Source organism: Trichechus manatus, unplaced genomic scaffold (genome assembly GCF_000243295.1).
Source record: "Trichechus manatus latirostris isolate Lorelei unplaced genomic scaffold, TriManLat1.0 scaffold00106, whole genome shotgun sequence".
NCBI lineage: Eukaryota > Metazoa > Chordata > Mammalia > Sirenia > Trichechidae > Trichechus > Trichechus manatus.
The window spans coordinates 5,846,546-5,869,550 of record NW_004444042.1 but is presented as its reverse complement, the minus strand read 5'-3'; the positions used below and the strand labels follow the sequence as shown (position 1 = coordinate 5,869,550).

The window sequence follows — 23,005 nt, the reverse complement described above, 5'->3', positions numbered from 1 at the left end:
GATTACAGTGCCCTCATGCATCTTTTCGTTTATTACAGAGAAGTCTGAATTTAACCTGAATTTGAAGTCATGACTCAAGACTAGTAATATAAATCCCTTCGAATGTGAGTTGCATAATATAGATGTTTTGTGTAGCACAAGAATGGCAGTATATGATTCTTCAGTCACTTTGAGTGTTAACACAGGGAAAAGAAAGACTGAAAGGCAGTGAAAGATGAGGGGAAGCCTCTAGTTAGATTCAAACGTAGACCCTTTGAACATGAGAATAGGTTATGTTCTTTAGAATTCATCACAAGTAATTAGATGTTTGCTTTAGGCCAAAATTGAGCTGAATTAAAACAAGGTTGTTATGCTGAAGTCTTCCCCCTCAGATTCTGTATTGAAAGGGAGAACCTGGCAGAAAACTACAAGTATACAGAGAAAAATAAGCTATCGTGATCAAAATTAGAAACTTCAAATGCAGAGGAAAAGCCTGATGTATCTGCACAACCTTTACTTCTGTTACTTTTGAAGCCTGATAATGCCATTACTCCTAACTAGCAAAATGCTAGTATTTACAGTAAGCCGCAGTTGTCAGGCTCTGTGGCAGCAGTTTCTTTTGGCACACAGTGCAAAATACCCAAGAAAAATAAAATAAAACCATATGAGCTCAGTCACAGTTATTGGTGTGGTCAGTGGGAGTTGTCTTACAATAGAGCAGGAAAACAAATGTGAAAAATAATGGGTGCATTTAAAGCAAGTGAGGCAAGGGTTTACTCTGAAAGTTTAAATCTCTGCATGAAAATCTCACATTTTTACTTAAATCCATTATATATTTAAGAAAAATTTGAGGCCTGTTTACAATAGACAGTGAAACCTGTGAGAGCCGGAACTCCATGGGACTGCCTTGTTGTCCCGGGTCTTACAAGGTTTCCACCCTTGACAGGGTACAGTCTTACCACTTTTCTATTGCTTATTTTAGTGCAAAATATTTGAGTTTTCTTTCTCTGACAGGTTTCTACCTTACACAAGTTCCAGCTTTCACAGTTTTTACTGTAATATTTTATATATTTTGTCATTAGAGTTTACCCTCAAAAAAATTTAAAAGTTATTTTAACTTGTACATTGAGTGAGCCACATTTGAACTGGGAGTGGAACAACACAGTAATTTCCTTAAAAATAATTTCTGGAGTTAGAATGTGTTTTTCCTCAACAGGTCTGATTAGTCTGTATTTATCCCTTTAGTAATTCTTTATTCATTTTCTAACAGCAAATTTGCTTCCTTTCTCAGATTTTTTTTTTTAAGATTGCATAAAAGAGAAAAAACAGGTAACTGCCACAGTAAAGCACCTACAGACTAGAGGACAATACTGGTTTTGTACTCTTTTCTGTGATTCGTAAGTATAGTGGGCATGGCAGGGGCTTTCTTAATATGATAGTAACCAAGATTTTCTCCCCACCTGAGGGGGTACTAAGAACTGGTTTATTAGTGGTAGTTTTTTAGTGGTTTATTAGTGGTAGTAGTTTGACTTGTAGTTAATGAAGACTCTACTTGGTGAGTTAGTTTCTACCATAAACTTGAAAAAGTTCTAACTCCATGTAGAATGAAAGTAGATCTATCTATCTATCTATCTGTCTATCTTTCTGTCTATCTATCTGTCTATCTGTCTATTTGTGTCTTACCTGAGGGAGCATATTTTTCTAGGCTAGAGCTTTGCAATGAATGTCTGTATGCTGTTAATGCTGACACATGCACACCTTTCCTTTAAAAGATTTGTATGCAAACATTATTCAGCAACTTTTACTAGGAGCTATTTATCAAAACTGCTATGATAATAACTTTGTCCTAATGAGTCTCAGTCTGTTTCGGTGTAATCAATAAACTACAAATTAATGTTTCATAATTCACATTACAATGCACATGTAATTATTTTGAGATGAGGCAAATCCTGTGCATTTAATTTACAGCTGTAATTAAACTCATCTGATGCTAATTAGGTGAACCTAAAAGGTTCATAGGTTTGTGTATTATTTAATTATCAAAGTATAATCAGCAATTAATTTTAGAAAAGCTTTCTTATGTTGAGTTCAACACTGATTTCAGCCCACAATGTAATTTTATTTTCTTGGACCTTCAATAAATTAAAATGCTTTGTGAATTGTGGAGACTCTTCTTGCTGAGTTAGTTTCTTTGTAATTATATATATAATTTGCCATCTGAAGAAATGGGTTTAAGAATATAGAAGTTCTATATCCAGGAGTACACCTTGATTGCACATTCAATCAGTTTCAGACCACAGCAATTCAAAAATCTTTAATTTCTTCATCTTTGTCATTCATGGTTGGTGCATAAAACTGAGTAATAGTCATATTAACTGGTCTTTATACAGCATTGTACTTCAGGATAGATCTTGAAATATTCTTTTTGATGATAAATGCAACACTGTTCCTCTTCATTTGTCATTCCCAGCATAGTAAACCATATGCTTGTGGATTCAAAATGGCCAATACCAGTCCATTACAGTTTACTAATGCCCAGGATATCGATCTTCAATTGTTCCATTTCATTTTTGAAGACTTCCAATTTTTCTTCACTCATACTTTGTACATTCCACATTCCAGTTACTAATGGATGGTTGCTGCTATTACTTCTCATTTTGAATCATGCCACATCAGCAAATGAAGGTTCTTACTCCCGTGTCATCAAGGTCAACTCTACTTTACGGAAGCAGCTCTTCCCCAGTCATATTTTGAGTGCCTTCCAGCCTGCAGGGCTCATCTTCCAGCACTGTACCAGGCAATATTTTGTTGTCCTTCATAGGACTTTCATTGGCTGATTTTCAGAAGTAGATCACCAGGCCTTTCTTCCTAGACAATCAAGATATATTGATAATTACTGGTAATCGGAAGGCAAAAGTTGGAAACAAATAAGTAGGATCAGTAGTTGGAAAATATGGCCTTGGTGATAGAAACAATGCTGGAGATCACATGTTAGAATTCTTCAAGTCCAATGACTTACTCATCAGAAATACTTTTTTGCAGCAATACAATCAATAACAATACAGGTGAACCTCACCAGATGGAATACACAATAGTCACATCAGCTACATCTGTGAAAAGATGATGAAGAAGCTCAGTATCATCAGTCAAGACAAAGCCAAGGGCCAGCTGCGTAACAGACCATCAATTGCTCATGCACAAGTTCAAGTTGAAGCTGAAGAAAATCTCAAAGCAAGCCCACAAGAGCCAAAGTATGGCTTTGAATCTATCCTGCCTGAATTTAGAGACCATCTCAAGAATAGATATGATGCACTGAACACCAGTGATCAAACACCAGAAGAACTGTGGGAAGACATCAAGAATATAATACATGAAGACAGTGAAAGATCATTAAAAAGACAGGAAAGAAGGAAAAGATCAAAATGGATGTCAGAAGAGACTGAAACTTGCTGAAGGAAGAAGTTCAAGATGCATTGAAAGCACTGGTGAAAAACAAAGCTCCAGGAATTGATGGAATACCAAATGAGATGCTTCAACAAACAAATACAATACTGGAAGCACTTACTTGTCTGTGTCAAGAAATTTGGAAGACTGCTACCTGGTCAGTCAACTGGAAGAGATCCATATTCGTGTCCATTCCAAAGAAAGGTGATCAAAAGGAATGTGGACGTTATCGAACAATATTATTAATATCACATGCAAGCAAAATTCTACTGAAGGTAATTTAAAAAACAACTGCAGCCATACATCAGCAGGAACCTGCCAGAACTTCAAGCCAAATTCAAAAGAGGACATGGAACAAGAGATGTTATTGCTGTTGTCAGATGGATCTTGGCTGAAAGCAAAGAATACCAGAAAGATGTTTATCTCTGTTTTATCGATTATGAGAAGGCATTTGACTGTGTGTATCATAACAAATTATGAATAACATTGCAAAGAATGGGAATTTCAGAACACTTAATTGTGTTCATGTGGAACTTGTACATGGATCAAGAGACAGTCATTCAAATGAAACAATGGGATACTGAATGGTTCAAAATTGGAAAAGGTGTGTGGCAGAGTTGTATCCTTTCACCTTATTCAATCTGTATACTGAACAAATAATCAGAGAAGCTGGACTATATGAAAAAGAACACGGAATTAGGATGAGAGGAAGACTCATTAACAACCTGCGATATGCAGATGACCCAACCTTGCTTGCTGAAAATGAAGGTATCTTGAAGCATTTACTGATGAAGTTCAGAGTATGGATTACACCAGAACATGAAGAAAACAAAAATCATCACAACTGGATCGATACACAACATCATGATAAATGGAGAAGAAATTGAATTTGTCAGAAATTCCTTCTACTTGGATCAACAGTCGACATCCATGGAAGCAGTAATCACGAAATCAGACAACATATTGCATTGTGGAGATCTGTTGCAAAAGGCCTCTTAAAAGTTTTAAAAAGCAAAGATGACTAACATGCATCTGACGCAAGCTATAGTTTTTTCAGTCACCTCATGTTGTTTGCTGTTAGGTGTCGTTGAGTCGGTTCTAACTTATAGCAACTCTGTGGACAACAGAATGAAACACTGCCCGGTTCTGCGTCATCCTCACAATCATTATGTCTGATTGAGCCCATTGTTGCAGCGACTGTGTCACTCCATGTTGTAGAAGCACCTAATTCAAAGTCATCAATTCTTCTTCAGTCTTCCTTATTCATTGTCCAGCTTTCACGTGCATATGAAGTGATTGAAAACACCATGCTTGGGTCAGGCGTACCTTAGTCCTTAAAGTGACATCTTTGCTTTTTAACACTTTAAAGAGGTCTTTTCCAGCAGATTCGCCCAATGCAGTGCATCATTTGATTTCTTGACCCCTGCTTCCATGGGCATTGATTGTGGATCCAAATAAAAAGAAATCCTTCACGACTTCAAGGTTTTCTCATTTATTGTAATGTTGCTTATTGGTTCAGTTGTGAGGATTTTTGTTTTTCTTTATGTTGAGGTGTAATCCATACTGAAGTCTGTGGTCTTTGATCTTCATCAGTAAGTGCTTCAAGTCCTCTTCACTTTCAGCAAGCCAGGTTGTGTCATCTGCATACCACAGATTGTTAATGAGTCTTCCTCCAATCCTGATGTCGCATTCTTCTTCACATAGTCTAGCTTCTCTAATTATTTGCTCAGCATACAGATTGAATAAGTATGGTAAAAGGATACAACCCTGCCACACACCTTTCTTGACTTTAAACCATGTAGTATCTCCTTGTTCTGTTCAAACAACTGCCTCTTGGTCTAAGTACAGGTTCCTCATGAGCAAAATTAAGTGTTCTGGAATTCCCATTCTTCACAATGTTATTCATAATTTGTTATGAAAAGTTTATTAAGAAAATGTTCTGCATCTCACTTTAGTGAGTGGCATCTGGGGTCTTAAGAGCTAGTGAGCGGCCATGTAAGATGCATCAATTGGTCCCAGCCTACCTGGAGCAAAGGAAAATGAAGAACACCAAAGACACAAGGAAAATATTAGCCCAAGAGATATAAAAAAGGCCACATAAATCAGAGTCTCCATCAGCCTGAGACCAGAAGGACTAGATGGTGCCCAATGACCACCCTGACAGGGAACACAACAGAGAGTCCCAGATGGAGCAGGAGAAAAGTTGGGTGCAGAACTCAAATTCCCATAAGAAGACAAGACTTAATGGCCTGACTGAGACTAGAGGAACCCCAGAAGCCATGGCCCCCAGACTGTCTGTTAATCCAGAACTAAAACCATTCCTGAAGCCAATTCTTCAGACAAAGATTAGACTGGACTCTAAGACATAAACTGATACTCATGAAGAGTGTGCTTCTCAGTTCAAGTAGATACATGAGACTAAATGGGCAGCTCCTGTCTAGAGGCGAGATGAGAAGGCAGAAAGGGATAGGAGCTGGTTGAATGGACATGGGAAATCTGAAGTGGAAAGGGGGAGTGTGCTGTCACATAATAGGGATAGCAACTAGGGTCACGTAATGATGTGTGTATAAATTTTTATGTGAGAAACTAACTTGAGCTATAAACTTTCACCTAAATCACAATAAATAAATACATATATACATAATTTGTTCTGATAGAGTCAAATGCCTTCTCATAATTGATAAAACAGAGGTAAACATCTCTCTGGTATTCTCTGCTTTCAGCTAGGATCCATCTGACATCAGCAGTGATATCCCTTGTTCCACGTCCTCTTCTGAATCTGGCTTGAATTTTTGGCAGTTCCCTGTCGATGTATTGCTGCAGCCACTTTTGAATGATCTTCAGCAAAATTTTACTTGTGTGTGATATTAGTAATATTGTTCACAAATTTTCACATTCTGTTGCATAACGTTTCTTTGGAATGGGTACAAATAGAGATCTCTTCCAGTCAGTTGGCCAGGTAACTGTTTTCCAAATTTCTTGGCATAGGTGGGTGGGCACTTCCACTGCTGCATCTGTTTGTTGAAACATCTCAGTTGGTATTCTGTCAGTTTCTGGAGCCTTGTTTTTCACCAATGCCTTCAGTGCAGCTTGCACCTGTTCTTTTAGTACCATCAGTTCTTGATCATATGCTGTCTCCTGAAGTGGTTGAACGTCGACCAGTTCTTTTTGGTTCAGTGACTCTTGTGTATTCCTTCCATCTTCTTTTGATGCTTCCTGCATCATTTAATATCTTTAATATTTAATATCCCCATAGAATCCTTCAGTATTGCAACTTGAAGCTTGAATTTTCTCTTCACTTCTTTCAGCTTGAGAAATGCCGAGCATGTTCTTCCCTTTTGGTTTTCTACCTCCAGGTCTTTGCACTTTTCATTGTAATACCTTACTTTGTCTTCTCGAGCTGCCCTTTGAAATCTTCTGTTCAGCTCTTTTACTTCATCATTTCTTCCTTTCACTTTAGCAAATCACCTCATATGCCTGAGAAAGTTGAATAATGAAAGAGGAAGACAAGAGTTGATGCATTCAAACTGTGATGTTGGCAAAGAATATTGAATATACCATGGGGTACCAAAAGAATGAACAAATCAGTCTTAGAAGAAATACGATCAGAATGGCCCTTAGAAGTGAGGATGGTGAAACTTCAGCTCATTTGCTTTAGACATGTCATCAGGAAAGACCAATCATTAGAAAAGAACATCATGTTTGGTAAAGAAGAGGTCCAGTGAAAATGAGGGAAACCTTCCATGAGATGGATTGACACAATAACTGCAACAATGAAAAACATACCAACAATCATGAAGCCAGCATAAGACCAAGCAACGTTTTATTTTTTTATACATAAGATCTCCAAGAATCCAAGCCTACTTGATGGCAACTAACAACAAAAGCATATCCAGAAAAACTTTTTTTTTTTAAATGAAGGCAAAATTAAGATAATCCCAGATAAACAAAAGCTAAAAGGAGTTCATTGCTAGTAGACTTGCCCTACAAGAATTGCTAAAGGGAATCCTTCAGTGAAATCAAAGAACAGTTACCTAAAGCCATGAGAAGAAATAAAGAACTTTGGTAAAGGTAAACATAAAACATATAAGCCAGTGTTGTTGTATTTTTTTATTGAAACTGTTCTTTTTATTTCTCACATGAATTAGTAGACAAATGCGTAAAACTATAATTGTAAATCTATGTTAATGAGTACACAATATATAAAGATGTAATTCGTGACAACAACATAAAGGGTACGGAGCTATATAGGAGCAGAGTTTTTGTGTGCTATTGAAATTAAGTTGGTGTCCATTGAAACTAGCTTGTTTGAGGTTTAGGATGTTAATTTTAATCCCCATAGCAACCAGTAAGAAAATATCTTAAGAAGATAGAAGTTTTCTCTATTATGTTAAAATAGGATATTAAAAATTTGATTATTAAAAAATATACTTGATTACTAGTTTAGAAGTCTTTTAAATTCCACTGTCAGTCAATCAACAAATATTTATTAAATACCTAGTATGATGGGCTTTCTGCTGGGTTTCAGTAATTATCCCCAGTTTTTCCCACTAACTTTATAAATTTATACTCAAGAAAAAGGAGTTATCTGATGTCCAGTATGACTTCCTAGTCTTAGAATATGCTAGATAAAATGCTCACATTTTCGGATTTTCCAGCTACGTTTATGCTTTAAAGAATGTGAAAGCTTGTGCCTATGGTTTTCCCTGAAGGCCTAAAAGATGTTTCTGCCTCCATGCCTTTAAAACTAAGATACATGGTTGTGAGGAATAGAAGGCACCTATATGATCCAGTGTATGCTCCCTCCACTGTCAGAGCATTTGGAGTATGCCATCATTATCAGAAAATGTGAGCCTTACCCTTAGACACTCAAATTCTAGCTAGGCTTTCAGACTGAGCTAGCCAGAACAAGATTTTGTTTTGTTTTTTTTTCCCTTCCTTATCAGCAGCCACTATGGTAAAATAAAAAGTAATTGCTGATACTTAATGTTGTGCTTTATAGCTTACATAGAACATCTACTTATATTGTCTAAAATGAGGTATTAAAATAGATGAACAAATTGATATGTGAGCTATGAAGCTGTTTTTGCTTCTTTTATTTCTTTGGGACTCTGATAAAGAGTACAACTTGTCAGTACATTAAAAATAGAGGCTTTTTTTTTTTTTTTTTTTTTATTAGTACTTAGTCTCTTCAAAGAATTAACTGCCACGGCACAAATTTCTTCTGTCCAGATGTAACCAGTGTTGAGACTTAAAATACACACACAGTTAATGACATCACCAGTGCCACACTGGCTGCTATAGCCTGGCCAGTTTGTATATGGTTTCTGAGTCATCTGAAGAAGTATAAGTAGCATTGTATTCTGTGAACAGGACAAGTCTAACAGATGCCATTTACATAAAATAAAATATCAATTATATCCTTGATGCAATATGGTGTGGTATTCCTAAACTGAATTATTTCCTGTCTTCTTCCATTCTCAGAAACAAAGATACTGATTCTTGTATTGTTTGATAGAGAAACTATTAATTGTTCAACAAGACTAGCAAAGTGTAGCAACTTAACACCTAAAACCCATTGCCGTCAAGTCGATTCCGACTCATAGCAACCCTGTAGGACAGAGTAGAACTGCCGTATAGGGTTTCCAAGGAGCGGCTGGTGGATTCAAACTGCTGACCTTTCAGTTAGCAGCCGAGGTCTTAACCACTGTGCCACCAGGGCTCCAACTAGTAGCTTCTGTTTTCTCTGAGAGTGAGGGTAATCAGTTGGTGGCTTGAGAAGGATAGTAGACATTTAGAACAGATACTTTGTGGAAAGAAATGAAAGCACTGGCAATAATCAGCAATTTCACAATATTTGATAACAATTACCAGCCTGTTTTGATCCAGGGTCTTTATTTTCTTTTATAGGGTTTTGTCACTTTCTTAACCTCCTGATAGTCATTGACAAACCTGAATTGTAGAAAGTATGTTTATTTTCCCATACATTATTGGGGTAACATTTCCTTTTCCTTTAACATTGTTTGGGAGACATTTCAGCCAGATGAAGAAGTCATGAAAAATTCCAGAAACAACCTCCTACTGTCTTGTTTAGAAAATTGTCTCTTTCAGCTAGTTTTTAAACCAAAGGGAAAAGCTTACGGGGTTCTATTGTGTAGCTAGATTTGAACTGATAAATAGCTAGGCTTCCCTACATTTTCCTTCCCAAATTGATTCCAATCTGCAACCTGCATTTTTTGTGCTTTGATTGTGTATACCTTTCTGCTTTTATCACTGTTGATGAAGGTGTTTCAAGTACAGGATCAATGGTGTGTTGGTGAATGTTTCACAACTGGCTCTCTGGGCAAAAAAAGGCCAGGTTTGTTTGCTCAGATAGTTGTGATCCATTTCATTGGCTGATTTTCAGAAGTAAATCCCCAGTTGTTTCTTCCAAAAGTTGGTTAGAGCTATTGAAATAGAAACAAGGGAATCCCCCGTCAAGTTGGACTCGATGCAACAGACCTGGTCTCTGATGGCTATGATGCAGATTTACTTCACCACATTACAATATATAGTCTATAAAAATAAGAGGAACATCACAATTAATTGGCCTAATATCATGTTTAATGCTGCTGTTCTACCTCCTAGTTCATTACATAGTCTTGCAAGCAGCCATCCAAAGCACAATTGGTCTCTATTTGCCTGGAGCAACAGAGGAAGAAGGAGAGTCAGGAATAGGAGAAGAAAATGGAATGTGTTGCTAATTGCCTCCATGAACAACTGCCTCCTTTGCCATGACACCAGGAGAACTAGATGATTACTATTATTGAACATTATGTTGATCAAAGATTCTATAGAAGAATCCTGATCAAAAGGGGGAAAGTGCAGAACAGCATTCCAAATGCTCATGGACTGTAGAGTTTCTGGAGTCTCAGAGGCTGGATGAACCCCTAAAACTATTGCCCTGAGATAATCTTTAAACCTTAAACCAAAAATATCCCCTGAATCCTTCTTAAAATCAAACAGTAGTTTAGCTTAACTAGTAAAGAATGTTTGCCTTGAACATTGTGCTCTTTTAAGATCTATCTTTATGGGATCAAATTGACAACAGCAATTCAAAAGATTAGATACGAAACTTAGGGAACAGTGAGTTTATGTTAATGGGAAAGAAACAGCTGGGAAAAGGAAAGTGAGAATGGTTGCACAATTCAAAGAATGTAATCAATGCCACTGAATTGTACATGTGGAAATTGTTGAATTGATGTTATGTTCTGCTGTGTATATTCTCAACAACAATAAAAATAAAATAATTATTTTAAAAATTAAAAATAATAATAAGAAAAAGAAACAATCCTCATAAAAATTCCAACTGTCTTCTTTGCAAAAATGGAAAAGTCAATCCTCAGATTTGTATATGGAACTCCAAGGGACCCAAAATAGCCAAAGCAATCTTGAAAAAGAAGATAAAAATAGGAGGACTTATACTTCCCAATCTTGAAAAATATTATAAAGCTACAGTAATCAAAACAGTCTGGTAATGATAGACACATAGACCAATGGAATAGTCCGGAGATAAACCCATGCATCTATAGTCAGTTTATTTCCAACAGGGTACTAAGGGGGGAAGAATAGTCTCTTTAGTAAATGGTCCTGGGACACCTGAATTTCCACTAGCAAAAGAATGAACCTGCACCCATACCTCATACCATATATGAAAACTAACTCAAAATGGATCAAGGACTTAAATGTAAAACCATAAAACTCTTAAAAGAGAACATAGGGATAATGCTTCAAGACCTAGTTTTTAACAGTGGGTTCTTAGATATGACACCAAAAGCGCAAGCAACAAAAGACAAAATAGATAAACTGGACTTCAACAAAATAAAAAACTCTGTTCACCAAAGGACTTTAACAACAAAGTAAAAAGACAACCTGCAGTTTGGGAGAAAAATTTGGGGAACCATATATCTGATGAAGGCTTAATATCCAGACAGGGGCCAGTGGAAGAGAGGGGAAGAGACAGACTCATTGCTTAGTTGACACTAGGCTTCTGTTAAGGGTAATAGATAAATTAGCAAATGGAGAGTGGTGATGGTTCAACAACATGATGAACATAGTTAATGTCACTGGATTTTTCATGTCAAAAATGTTGAAATGACAAATGTTTTGTTACATATATATTTACCACAATTTTTAAAAAGGGTGGAGGGGACAAACTCAGAGACACATTGTTTATGCTAGTACAGGATACTCTATTGGCTCTCTTCTCACTCATAGAGGTTTTTTAGTTTCCAAAATTTTTGAATCAAGTATATTTCATTTAGGAGAATTGAAAGAGGAATAAAAGAGGGATGGTGATTTACTTTTCAGCAGAATCTGGTTACTGTTCATTTATGGGACAAAAATATTGAGCAGGACCAACATAATTGTATTTTTAACCTCTGCTTAGGAAAAATAAAAAACAAATAGCAATTTAAAGATAGTATAGTAGCAAAGATGGAACCCAATCAGTGGTGTTCTGGTAAATAATAAACAACCAACTGTTTGACAAGTTTGTTGTGCTTGCCAATTTCCATGGTATAAATCCTGCTCCCACCATGACTTACATTTCAAACTAACAAACTGAGGGCATTGAATGTTGAGTTGAGAAGGAAGTGCACAATTGACTCACAGGACGTGTGAGCTGAACCCAGAGTTTCTCAACTGCTCCCACCATATCTGTCATCAGGGAACTGAATTTTTTTTAGAATACAAATTCCATCTCAGTTTAGTCATTTTCAGAACTGCATCTTTGCCTAGATTCTTTAACAGAAGAAAGAATATGAGGTATATCTTTAAACTTTTTCTACAACTTTTTTTAAACCTGATACTACAACTTGCATTTACGAAGAATAATAAGGAGTACATCCAGGCTTTAAAAGCAATGTAAAATATTGTATTGGAGAGTTTTTTTGGTTTTTTTTTTAGAAGTAATTAACCATATGCTTACCCATTTTAATCTACATTTAAGTACAAGAGAGATTGACAAATGACTCAATAAAGAAAAGTGTTCTGCTTAAATTGGATAAATGCTTGTTTCCTGGTGTTTGTCTCACTATATTCCAAGTAGACAAGTGATTTGTGAATCCAATTTAGTTTACTGGATATAAATAGTACTCATAACTTTTATCAGTGCTTGATTGTCAGGGCACCCACTAAATTGATTCCATACTTTGGAGAACTTTAATTGTAAAGTATAGAATTTTTTTAAAAAAATTTTCCTTCAGTATAAACCTGGGATATTACCTTGAGGCATCATCATCCCTACAAACGAGATTACACTAAATAGCTAAATATCAGAGACATTTCAGCAATGCTTTCTTATTCTAAGATTTCTTCTACTCCATAAACAAAAAGGAGCCATGTTGGTCCCCTCATGTCTAATGCAGCTTTTCTTTTGCTTTGTAAATTTTGTAAACATTTGCATCACCACCATCAACAATTCATGCAGGAGTCTTACTGATAGAAAGTCTACCATTAGAAGAGGGCATCAGTTGCTTCCTCTTTAAGAACAGGGAACAACTTTGTGCATATCCAGTTTGAAAATCTTGACTGTTACTCTCAGAAGGAAATACATGGTTTTAAGAAAAGGTGCATTTCAAATACCAAAAATGTCCATAAAGAAAGCATTGAAAGTGTGTTTGTGCATGTGTACTTACATGCATTTTTAGGGACAGAGGGATGAAAAGACATAGTAAGGAAGCTGTCACTCAGAAACTTGAAGGCCTCATTGTTGAAGCTCCTTTGCTGCCATTAGAGCCCTATTGGCTTCTTGACTATCAGCCTTGGATCATTTGAAAGAACTGTTAGAGTTAAAAACAATCTAAGTAATAATCTTCATATTCTACATTATTTAAAGCACATGGTTCATGCCTGTTACCTAGTAAGTATTCAGTAATGTTGGGGGCATGGATGGATGATTGTACAGGTGGATATATGGAAGTCTTACTGTTTTTATCATGCATTTGTCCTTTGTTCTTTTTATCATTTCTATGATCATCTTCCCAGTGAGCTTGCAAGTATACTAAAGGATATCCTTGTTCAGGCACATTTCATATTAGAAGATAGCTTTTTAAAACACTTGAAAGGGGTGGGGAGAAAAGCTTTTGTTTTCTAACCTGTTACAACCATTCATTCTTTATCCTACTACTACAGTGATTAGAGCAGACCACTAACAAAATGAAGAAAGCCATTGATGTTTGATATTTCAATTTTTTCTATAACCATGATGCCTTGGTCCAAAGTATCTAATACATGTTCTTCTTCCCATTCTCCCAGCCGTAAGTGCACATGGTCTGTTTAAAAGGAAGAATTAAATACACAAAGATGTTAGTTGGACATATATGACATCTTCATGAGATGAATTCCACCTGTGTCATTAGGATCCATTTGATTGCCCTGGGCTGATCCAGTCCAAATGCTAATTCAAAGTCCTTATATCACAGCCTTCTGCCTTTAAAAAGTCAGAATCTAGGTTTGTTGAGTCATAAATGTCTCTTCATTTCTATGACAAAATGATGGGACATAACTTTCTTGAAGGCTGCTATCAAATATTTTCATTTTTCTCCAAGATGTACATGTTCAGCACACTTATATCTAGAAAAGTTTTTGAAACACGTTCTTCAGGGTTGAGTTTATTCACTATTAAAATAGCACACTACTCTCAGATATTCAAGCCATTGTATAAATTCCTTACTCGCATTTAGAATGCTAGCATTTACGATGCTAGATTAAATCCTGATAACTCCAAAAAGTAGGGTCTTTGGCAAACAGGACCTTTAACTTGTTTTACTAAACTAAGCTAGAGAAGCATATGATAGTTATGTACCACTTATTCAAGATCAGTCAGCAAATATATAGTGAGTTCATACTATACTAGATTTGGTGGATATATCAAAGATGAAACAAACGGGAATCCATCTCAAGGAACTTAAAATCTAATAGGAATAATCATTCATTTAGTAATAAATGTTCATTGAACACCTGCTATGTACTAGGCACAGTACTAAGAGCTGGGAATGAGATTAAGTTATGGTTCCTACCCATAAGGAGCTCATAGTTTAGTAGGGAAGACACTTATACATAAGTAACTATAAATATGATAGATACTTTCATGGAGGTATGTGAAGGTTGTAAGTGATGCATAAAAGAGGAAGTAATCAGTTTCGCTTGGAGATCAGCAACTACATCTAAGAGGACATGCCATAAATCTGGTATGTGGAACTAAGAGCGAAAAACAATTGAGCAGTAAACTCAATATGCACGTAGGAGTAAAAGAGCATGGCGCATTTGGGAAATTATGAGTACGACCAAAGAGCAGTCATAGGTCTGGAGATGGCAGAGGTTTTAACTGTAAGCTAGATTCATATCCTAGAGTTTAGACTTCATTCAATAGAGAACCATCAAAGGGTTTTTTAACAGGGCGATAACATAATCAAATTTGTGTTCAAGAAAAATCATTCTTCATTCAACAAATATTTACTGAGTGCCTACAGTGTGCCAGGCATAGTTCTAGGTGCGAGGGATCATCTGACAATTTACCTTTTCTATAGCCCCTCTTACCTAGGCAGCCAAGTTTTGTGCCATGAGCCCTAGCCCACTCTCTGTGCACAGCTGGTTGGATCAGGATTACGAAGCTCGCCAAGGTTAGACAATCCATAGATGGCCAGTGGCCTATGTATGCACTAAGCCAGCAGAGGAAACCAGTTCTTATAGAGATGAGAATGGAACAAATGCATGGAGGTAAACAGAGAAAGAGAACAGGTTTAAATGAACAGCTTTATCGTAAGATGAAAGTAATATGCTTCATCTGTTGTTGTTGTTGTTGTTGTTAGGTGCCGAGTCAGTTCTGACTCATAGCGACCCTATGTACAACAGAATGAAATACTGCCTGGTCCTTCACCATCCTCACAATCGTTGCTATATTTGAGCCCATTGTTGCAGCCACTGTGTCAATCCATCTCATTGACGGTCTTCCTCTTTTTCGCTGACCCTCTAATTTACCAAGCATGATGTCCTTCTCCAGGGATGGGTCCCTCCTGATAACATGTCCAAAGTACATGAGATGAAAGTATTGCCATGCTTGCTTCTAAGGAGCTTTCTGGCTGTACTTCTTCCAAGACAGATTTTTTTGTTTTTCTACCAGTCCATGGTATATTCAATACTCTTCACCAACATCATAATTCAGAGGTGTCAATTCTTCTTTGGTTTTCCTTATTCATTGTCCAGCTTTCGCATGCATATGAGGCAATTGAAAACACCATGGGTTGGGTCAGGCGCACCTTAGTCCTCAAAGTGACATCTTTGCTGTACTGCCTCTAGGGAGTCTTTATTTACTTAATTTAGTTACATTTAGTTGTCAATACAGTGCTTGGAAATCCCTAGGTGATGCAAATGGTTAAATTGCTTAACTTCTAACAGGAAGGTTGGAAGTTCGAATCCACTTAGAAGTACCTTGGAAGAAAAGCCTGGCAATCTACTTGTGAAAAATCAGCCATTGAAAATCCTATGGAGCATAGTTCTATTCTTATACAAATGGGGTCACCATGAGTCAGATGGCAGTTGGTCACAGGGCTTGGAAAGGGAATTCAAATGTCAATTAACTACGTATACAAGTTAATCAGAATCTGGTTTGTTCCCTCATCACCTTTCTTTAGAAAATGGTAGCAACATTGCTCATAATGGCAACTTTGGAGTCCTGTTCTACTTCTCCTCTCTCTCTCATTCTTTTTACCCCATTTGTCATGAAGTCATGCTCTGCCATGGGATCCTGGACAGCTGACAACCTCTCTGAGCTTCACCAGCTTCATTTTTAAAATGAGGTCAATAATACATAACTCATGGGATTGCAGGGAAAATTACATGAGATAAAGTATATAAAGCACTTGGTGCAGTACTTGGCACACAGTAAGCATTTGAAAAAATGTAGCTAATATTTCAAACAAAGGTTTTTTTTTCCCACTCCAGTCCAAATCTTACCACCTAATACCTGGGTTCCCCCAACAGCTTCAGAGCTAATGTGTTGCTTACCAAAATTGTTGACCTCTTTCTAATTCTTCTTGTATAAATATCACTGTCAAATAATCTTTCCATGTCACTTTTTTACTCAAAAAGTTGCATTTGCAGTTTTGATGCATCAAATCCAAATTTCTGTCTGGCTCTCAAAGTCTCCCTTTACATCGTTAGATGCCACCTGCCTTAATTATTTAGTGCTTCTATAACAGAAATACTGCAAGTGGATGGCTTTAACAAACAAATTTATTTTCTCAGTTTAGGAGGCTGTAAGTCCAAATTCAGGGCACCGGTTCTAGGGGAAGACTTTCTCTCTGTGTTGGCTCTGAGAGAAGGTCCTTGTCTCTTCAGCATGAGTTTCCTGGTTCCTTGGAGATCTCCATGTGGCTTAGCATCTATCTTCCCCCATCTCTTCATCTATAAACTTGTGAAACCTAGACTACAAGTTGTGTTTCCAAAGTACAGTGGTACAACAGGTGCAAGGTAGACATTTCCATTACAAATAGGAGAAATTGGTGGAAAAGAAGGGATAATTCTCACCAAATGAGTCCCGAAAGAAGAGATAATGGTTACCAAGCAGAACAATTTACATAATAGCTCTCAAGGCTTGAAAATAATCCTCTGTTCTTGGGACCATCTGGACAAGGGCCCTGCCATCCAGACTCTGGGGGTTGACCATGCTCTTTGTATTCTGGGTGGAGGCACCTCAGCCCTGGGCTTCAGTTCTGCCTTACAGGCCCACTGGGATGGCAACTCTGCGCCCTCAGCTTTGGACAGCCCCATTCTCCTAGCCCATTTGAGTGGCAACCCCACCTCCTTGGCTCTGGCAGGCCCTGTTCTCCTGCTTCTTGGGCATGGCAGCCCTACCCCTCAGCTTTGGGCAGTGGCCCGATTCCCCTGACACTCGTAAACAGCAGCTCCACACTCCGGAACTGAGTTGGTGAAGATATGTGTCTTTGAAACTGAAGAGGCCATGGCCCCACCCTTTGAAACCCAGGAGACAGTGGCTCCACTCTTTGAAACCAGTGCCGCCCTTCTTCCCATGCCCCTTCCAACAGTATGCAAACCAACTAAAAACCAAAACCAAACCCATTGCGGTCGAGTCGATGCCGACTCATAGTAACCCTATAGGAAAGAGTAGAACTGCCCCATAGGGTTTCCAAGGAGCGCCTGGTGGATTCAAACTGCTGATCTTTTGGTTAGCAGCTGAACGCTTAACCACTACGCCACCAGGGTTTCCATAAACCAGCTTACATCATTACATTTCAAAATGTCAGATAGTACAAAAATATAATTGAACTTAAATAGTATTAAATAGTACTCAATCCTTCTTCCATAATTTAGAACACATTTCAGGATCTGGAGATTTTTCAGGGTTATTATTTTGAAAGGCGTTCTCATAATATAGTATTCTTGATATAGAAGATAATAGACATTGAGCTGTACCTGTACTGAATTTATGATGACTCTTTTACATACCTGATATTCTTGTTTACTTATCTGGACTAACAGAGTGCAAAAGGTGGAAAATAATTCCACTTTATGTTTCAGGAAATCGAACTTCATATGACACCAAAGGATAAGGCATCTTAATGATTTGCACATATATCCAGAAAAAAAGTATAGTAAAACAGCATTCATTTCAAATTTTTAGTAATTTAGACCAAGAAGTCATGATTCTTAAGAATAAAGTTCAAAATAATCCCTTCAACTGTAAATTAGGTTTTATTCATCAATAAAGATTTATCCAATCAAAAATCATTAACTTTTTCAAACAAGGAACTCAATTATATCTAATGTGGCTTACCATTTGTCTTAGGCTGGGTTCTCTAGAAAAGCAAAACCAGTAAAGTGTATAAATATATAGAGAGAGAGAAATTATATCAAGGAAACAGCTCACGTGATTGTAGAGGCTAGAATATCCCAAGTCCGTGAATCAGGGTAGAGGCCTCTCCCAAGTCACACAGCTGCAGAAGCTGACAAGCCCAAGAACGGAAGGTCGGAGAGCAGGGCTCCCACTTACAGGCTGTGCAGGTCAACAAATCCCAGGTTCGTCAGATAAGCTGACGGCTCAAGTCCCAAGAATGGGAGATGAGATGACAGGAAGCAGCTGCAGGATCCAGAGAGAGCAAAAAGCCAGAACGTCTGCTTATATACAGATGCGGGCCACACCCCCAAGGAGACTCCTTTTCATCTGATTGGCTACTCACAGTATATTCAATCATGGGAGTGATTACATGAAAACACAGAGAATCATGGCCCAGCCAAGTTGGCACACTATCTTAACCATCACACCATTTATGATGTATTTTCAAATCTTTAAATCAAGTAATTAATTCTTATATTTCCTAAAATGTTTTATAGATATATTAAATCATTATATAATGTAACCCTCTTATAAATGGTAATGGTGTCATTAACGGAGCTCATTTTACTTATTTAGTCCTGTTTGTTCTTAGTTTATAGTTGTTAATCCTCTTTACAGTATGACTTGTACTTGAAAGTAATAAAACCAGATATCTTTGTAAATATTTATGGTACAGACTTTTTCCTAGATCAAACTATAGCCCTTTCCCAATTATTTCTAATAAAGTTTGCTTACATCTTTGTTTGTTTGTTTTCCTTTGGCCTGTGTAGCAGCATGTACTACATGTTGTTGTTATTAGTTGCCCTTGCATTGATTCCAACTCATGGAGAGTAGAACTGCCCCATAAGGTTTCCAAGGCTGTGACCTTTCAGAAGATCGCCAGGCTTGTCTTCCTAGGCTCCTCTGGGTGGGTTCAAACCACCAACCTTTTGTCTTGTAGCTGAGCACTTAACCATTTGCACCACCCAGGAACTCCTGTGTACTGCATAATCCCTAGGAATTTTAAATCTAGTTATTTATGCCCTAACTTCTAATTAATCAAAATCTTGTTAACTGCCGTGTAGGCCCTAGTGTTACAAAGTATGGACAGTTAGTTACAGAAAGAGTTTAAATTGATATTTCTGATACAGAATTTTCTTAGCATCTATAAACATGTGGTCAGACGTATCTGTGAGTCCTCTTCTTGAATACCAATCTTTCCAGTAGGATGGTTTCTTCATTAACATGTCTGTGTCTCTCATTGAATGTATCCATTGGTAGCAGGTGGAAGAAGGCATAGAGAATATGCTTTTTGAAGATTCTTAAGGTTCTTTATTAAGATATTTCTTAATGTTCTTAAGCGCTCCTTTTCCTTCTTGATCTTAGGTGAGATTGAAGTTACAAGTCTGACCACGTCTGTCCCCTTCAAAAAACCAAACCCATTGCCGTGGAGTCGATTCCAACTCATAACAACTCTATAGGACAGAGTAGAACTGCCCCCTAGAGTTTCCAAGGAGCACCTGGTGGATTCGAACTGCCGACTTTTTGGTTAGCAGCCGTGGCTCTACACAATGCCACCAGCGTTTCCTCTGTCCCCATAAGGAACTCAAATTTGTGATTTCAGACGTTCTAGCCCCCAATAACAAGCAGTATCCAGTTGTTCACAGATGTCCTCTAGGCCAGATTTCATCACAAATAACTCCACTCCACTGTCATATGCCAAGTTTAAAGTACTGTATTAGGTTACTCTGTAGTCAAAATAACCAAGCTCTGGTCCCAACTGCCCTAGGACAGAAGCCCATTGCACCGTCCCTTTTGTTCTGCCTATGCTTTCAGTAGTAGATTTCCTTTTTGCTAGTTGACAGGTAGTTTAAAGAAAAGTAGTGACTCTGCAAAAGTAACCAGATTAGGTTATTTGTAATAAGCCAACTATAATCAGTAATCTTTGACACTGGCATGAAGTATTGTAACAGAATAGTTGTTATATGTTTATTGTGTCATTGTGATTTTCTGTAGAGAAACACCCAGGACTCATTAATATATATTTTTTAATTTACTGCACTTCAACTGTATCCAAGATTTTACTGCCAGGAACGCAGTCAGGCTTGAAGCTTTATTAGGGACCCATGATCTAATCCATACCAGCACTTTCTTTATCTCATAGTTTCTATTCAAGAATTTATACTATCCAAAACAGTATTGCTACCATTTAAAATTACTCCAAAAAAATGTGAAATACCCCTCACCCCGGATGCACTGTTAACCAGAACTGAAACCATTCCCAAAACCCACTCTTCAAACAAAGATTAGACAGGACTATAAAACAAAAAATAATCCACATGAGGAGTGTGCTTCTGAGTATAATCAGATACATGAGACCAAATGGGCGGCTCTGTCCAGAGGCAGGATGAGAAGGCAGGAAGGGACAGGAACTAGTCAAATGGACACAGGGAATGCGGGGTGGAAAGGGAAGAAAAGAAGGAAAAAAAAGTAAAATACCTAGGAATAAATCTAACAAAACACATACAGACTCTCTATGCTGAAAATTACCAAAAGGCATTGCATGCAGATAACTTTGTGTGTTTGTACCCAAGTGCTCATGTGCAGAATACAGAGCTCATGCCCTGTCTCTCTCTTTGATGAAGGATCTTCAAATTTAACTGGGTAGTGAACTTGCGTATTGTTACAAAGAAAGTCAGTTTGCCTTTCTTTGTCTTTAATTGCAGAAAGTGACATCACCTCTTTTGCTGTCTTGGTTCAAGACCAGAGAGAAATTGTTGACACCAATGGAGCTGGAGATGCATTTGTTGGAGGTACAGAATCATTTATTTAATACTTAACTTTTAAGTTAAACGTTTCCTTTAACCCTTGGCTCTACCGCATAGCCAAGATTCATGAATTTAATAACTTTAAATTTCTTCTTTTAATAATTAACTCCTAGTGTTCTTTCCATATGCTACTATCATTGTATTATGAGATGATTTTACTGCAGGAAAAATGTGTGTTTTGGCTGTAAAGATAATTTGTTCGTATGCTGTACTCCAGTCATTTTCACAAGATTAATTGTATCTGTCAGAATATTGCATAAACAAGCTGCATCAAGTACAGTATATACTATATTCATAGCCCTTCAGGCTTAAATGTTAACACATTGTTTTTTAAAACAAGCTGTGGTGAATATTATACAATATGGTAATAAATAAGGGTAATGTCTTTCGATTATATCCTTTGGTTAGAACAGCTGTTTCTAACACGATAGTTGGGTGTTAATTGTACTATAAAGCATTAAATTTTTGCCTGATTCAGACTCAGTAAGAGCTGGCAACATTCATATGGACTAAATCGTTTTTGGAATGAGTATTCAAAAATAAGATCAAGACATTTGGAAGATTCCTGGCTTGATGACTTAGACTCAACTAAAATCTGGTTCAGAGGTTCATTTGATGAGTCTAAACTCCTTGTAGTTAATTGTAGTTATACTAGGTTATAGTCCCTAGAAAGCTCTAGATTCCTCAATGGTAGCCCAGAGGGGTCCCTCCTGATCTCTGTTTCTTTCTCATAATATCAAACATGACAAGGTAAAAAAAAGGTAAATGGAGATGATCATTGTCCCCCTTTCCCTGAAGGATAATTTGAATCGCTGAAACTTATTTAAGTTCATGTGATGGCTTTAATATAACAATATCATTAATAAACTATTCTTTTATTTTAATAGTCTTTGCCACCAACACATTTTTTCATTTTTTTCCTTCTTTGAAACTATTCATGCCCAGTCTTAAATGAACTATCACCCATTAAGTTGGTAGCATGCTCCATGCCCTCTTCTCTGGAAAGAGCCACAGATAGCATTCAATTTTACTGTCATGCTTGCATTTTTCATTTCTTTCCTCTGAAAGGCTTCATCATTGATAATAGAGTACTTTGCAGTTAATTTTCCTATTCCATACTGTTTTAGAGCTATAAATCCATGTAGGCTAAAAATATCTTATTCAGAATTAGGCCAAATGCTGCAATTCATTAAGGAAACACTAGTGATTTCCTGGTTAAAAATTGATTACACCAGATCTCTTAGCCCAGAATCTATAGCAACTTTTAAACTTGTAACTTGTATCCTGTATATGCATTATTTAAAATAGTTAAAACAATAAGTATTCTATTTTTTTGACATTCATAAGGATGCATAATGAGGTCATCAAAGTTATGATGGTGACCCAATTAGTCACTACCACTAACCTGCAACAAGATATTCCCTGACAGATACCTAACTACTAACTGTAGTGCTACCAGTACCAGGTAAGAACTTAGAGACTTTTTGAGGGAAAGAGAGACCATTCTTAGGTAAAAACAGCTACCATTTATACTGTGCTTAGGATGATAAATGAGTTACCTCATCAAAACACTTGGGCTTTTCCTGTGAGCAGCCCTCTAAGATACTCCAGTGGTCTCACCCCTTCAGCAGCAAGGGAGAATGAAGAAAACAAGATACAAGGAAAATATTAGTCCAAAGAACTAAGGGACCACAACTACCATGGCCTCCACCAGACTGAGTCCAGTACAGCTAGGTAGTGCCCAGCTACTACCACTGACCGCTCTGACCAGGATCACAACAGAGGGTCCTGGACAGAGCTGGAGAAAAATGTAGAACAAAATTCTAACTCACAAAAAAAGACCAGACTTACTGGCCTGACAGAGACTGGAGAAACCCCT

The 23,005-nt window shown here is 37.3% G+C and overlaps 1 protein-coding gene across 2 annotated transcripts in view; it reads left to right on the top strand.

Moving 5' to 3' along the window:
* The window catches only part of ADK (adenosine kinase), a 555,845-nt gene that overhangs the window by 493,088 nt on the left and 39,752 nt on the right, over nt 1-23,005 (top strand). For both annotated transcript variants that reach the window (XM_004383208.2, XM_004383209.3), the window contains exon 10: nt 21,025-21,111. In XM_004383208.2, coding sequence (XP_004383265.1) covers nt 21,025-21,111 — 87 coding nt within the window. The remainder of the gene's footprint in view (nt 1-21,024; nt 21,112-23,005) is intronic.